Raw genomic sequence first — 2,885 nt, forward strand, 5'->3', positions numbered from 1 at the left:
TGGGGGTGAGGAAGGGGCTGGGGCTGAGGGGGGGCCTGGGCTGGGGCTGGAGGCTCCCCAGGGAAGCAGTAATTCCCAACAATATTCAAGAAGGATTTGGACAAGGCCCTCAGGGACGTGGTGTTTATTTCGGGGTTGTCCTGAGGTGGGAGGTGGACTCTGGGTGATCCAGGCTGTCCCAGGAGGTGGTGGAGCCCCCATCCCTGGGGGCATCTGAAACAGACAGATGTGGGGACAGGGTTTTAGTGGTGGATGTGGCAGAGTTAGGGTAGTGGTTGGACTTGATGGTCTTTTCCAACCAGGATGATGCTGTGATACCTCTGTGAAAGGGAACCTTGAACATATTGAACTGCAAAAAGTTGTTCAGGGTGGAAAAGACCTTGAAGACCTTTGAGTCCATCCAGAATGATGCTGTACAGATCCAGTGGAGCCAGGCTGGGCTGGGAGCTGGGCTGGAGCTGGAGCTGCAGCCTTCCTGCCTCTGCCCCTCGGGCTCAGAACTGTCCAAACTGCCCTGCCCAAACTCCCAGGGTGGCAGGGGCTGCAGCACCTCTGCTCACTGAGGGACAGGGTTTGCCTTCAGGAAGTGCTCCAGAGAACCACCTCCCCTTAGGTGGCAACAGGAATTGCTACAAAACTGGTGGTTTCTGAGGGATCCCAGCATGATGTTAGCACTGAACATCTCCCATGGACTCTCCTCTCTGCTGAGCAAGTGCAGCTCCTGCTGTTAACTTTCCAAGCCCAGTAGCCAGGAAGAGAGGCCTTCCCAGAACAGCCATGGGGGGAAAGAGAGATGGAGGGTGGGTGATGTTCTCACCTGCTCCCAAGGTCCTGGGGGGAGTTATTTGCTTTTCAGCCTGTCTTTGGGTTTCAGTGAAGGTAGATAGGGAGCAGTGCTGCAAAAGCCAGAGAAATGAACACAGGTTTGTCAGGGGAGGCTGGTTACACCTGGTAAAATGACCATCTGACCATTACCCAGTGACAGTGTCACTGGGACAGGCTTTTGTCCTTTTTTTTTTAAGCAAGTGTTTCTCTTTTAGGTCAGCAAAGCTGCCTGTATCCTCACAACTCAGACCTTGATGAGGCTGCTGAGATCCAGGGAGGCAGCTGCTGCTGTGGATGTGAAAACCTGGCCAACCATCATTGACACAGGTGTGGTCCATGGGCTGAGGGACCCCCTCAAGTTCTGGGGTGTCATCACTGGCTCCCAAAGGGACTGTCCCCCATCTCAGATGCTAACTGGGTGGTTTTAAAAATTTGTTGGGATACTTATTAAAACAAGCCAAGGTGTAAGCTGGGCCTGACCTTCTTGCCTGATCTTCTTGTGCATTTGTTGAGCTGTGCATGGAAAATAATGTGACTGAAAAGCCATTTTGCAGACAACTGTTAGTTTCCTTAAGACAAGGCTGAATTGGTCTCTTCTCCCTTTTCCTGAGGATACCTAATTTTCTACAACTCTGGCAACAGCCTTGTCAAACTAGCCTGTCTCTTTTGGGAAGAGAATTAATTGAAAGCTTTATTGTCCATCTCAGGCTCTGTGAAAGTTGTGTTTTCCTTTCAAATGCCAGTTCAGTAATCAAAAATGAACCACGTTTGTTCCTTCCTTCTACAGATGACTTGCCCAGGAAGAGGCTGTCTCAGATCTACAAGCCACCTACACCTGAAATGTTAGCTTATCTAGATTTTAGTGTTTCCACAACAGGAATGCTCACAGGAGTAAAGGTACAGTAACATGGTTCTAGAAGGTGGGGTTTTGGTGTCTTGTCTCTGGCTGATACTCTGAACCACCTCTCCCCTAGACCTCCACTAAAGCTGGAACCAGGCTTTTCTTCCAGTAAAGCTTTGGATTCACTGCAGACAATGCACTGAGACTTTGTGGTGAAGAAGTTGTGCAGGGTAGGAAGGCAGGGCTGGACAGTGGGCATCAGGAATTCTGCTGCTGCCTCCCACTGGAGAGCAGTGTGTGTAGCTGTGAGCTCCTGCTCTCCCTCACCAGGAGCAGGGTAGGAAGGCAGTGACAGAGGACAAGAAACTAAGACATGAAAGGCTTAGACTCTCATTGCTGACAGGCTGTCTGGAGTCTGAGGTGCCTCAAGCTTTTAAGCAGTAGCTGTTGGTGTCTCTGCTCCTGGGTCGCTGCGGCTCAGAGGGTTCTGAAGCAAGAGGAAACATCCTTTGTGCAGAAGTGTCAGCAAAGCAAAGCTCACTCTGTTCTCACCCACCTCGATGAGTTCCTGGCCTTGAGCTTCAGCACAGTCTCTCCTGTTGCAGATGTCCCACGCAGCAGTGAGTGGCCTCTGCAGGGCAATCAAGCTGCAGTGTGAGCTCTACTCCTCCCGGCAGATCGCGATTTGTCTCGACCCCTATTGTGGACTGGGTTTTGTGCTCTGGTGCCTGTGCAGGTAGGACTGGAGGGGGAGAGGGAAAAGATGAACTCTTGGCTGGTTCTAAATGGGAAGTGGCAGCTCATGTCTTTATCTGTTGTCATTACAGAGAGGTTGTGTTGATGTGACCAACGCGACTGATTTACAGTCCGGGGAAAATTTGTCTTTGAACTGACAATAACATGTTCCCTTTTCCTGCAGATTAACAAGATGTTTTCCTGTCTTGATTATGCATATTTGTGCTGCCAGATATTACTGGCTCCAGAATGTTTCTCTTGCCTTTCTCCCTTGATTATCCATTGCAGCAAGGGAGTTTTCATTGCCTAAACAGTGTGGCTGAGCCAGTTCTTTCTTCCCAGCAGTGTGTGTGTACATTGGTGTGTGTACAAGTTATTATTCTTGTACAGTAACTTGTATTTTTTAAATGATGTTGCTGGAGAAGGTGGGCTTTTTATTACCAGTTTGCCTCGGGTGCTGACTCCCACAGCCTCCTTTTGGCCT

The 2,885-nt window shown here is 50.0% G+C and overlaps 1 protein-coding gene across 1 annotated transcript in view; it reads left to right on the top strand.

Annotated features, from left to right (window-relative positions):
• DIP2B (DIP2 disco-interacting protein 2 homolog B (Drosophila)) overlaps positions 1 to 2,885 on the top strand; it is a 38,654-nt gene that overhangs the window by 30,762 nt on the left and 5,007 nt on the right. Inside the window, exons 27-29 of the mRNA XM_009994068.1 lie at positions 1,041 to 1,152; positions 1,613 to 1,722; positions 2,272 to 2,402. Of these exons, the coding sequence (XP_009992370.1) occupies positions 1,041 to 1,152; positions 1,613 to 1,722; positions 2,272 to 2,402 (353 nt within the window). The remainder of the gene's footprint in view (positions 1 to 1,040; positions 1,153 to 1,612; positions 1,723 to 2,271; positions 2,403 to 2,885) is intronic.

Source organism: Chaetura pelagica, unplaced genomic scaffold, assembly GCF_000747805.2.
Source record: "Chaetura pelagica isolate M959 unplaced genomic scaffold, ChaPel_1.0 scaffold743, whole genome shotgun sequence".
Lineage (NCBI taxonomy): Eukaryota > Metazoa > Chordata > Aves > Apodiformes > Apodidae > Chaetura > Chaetura pelagica.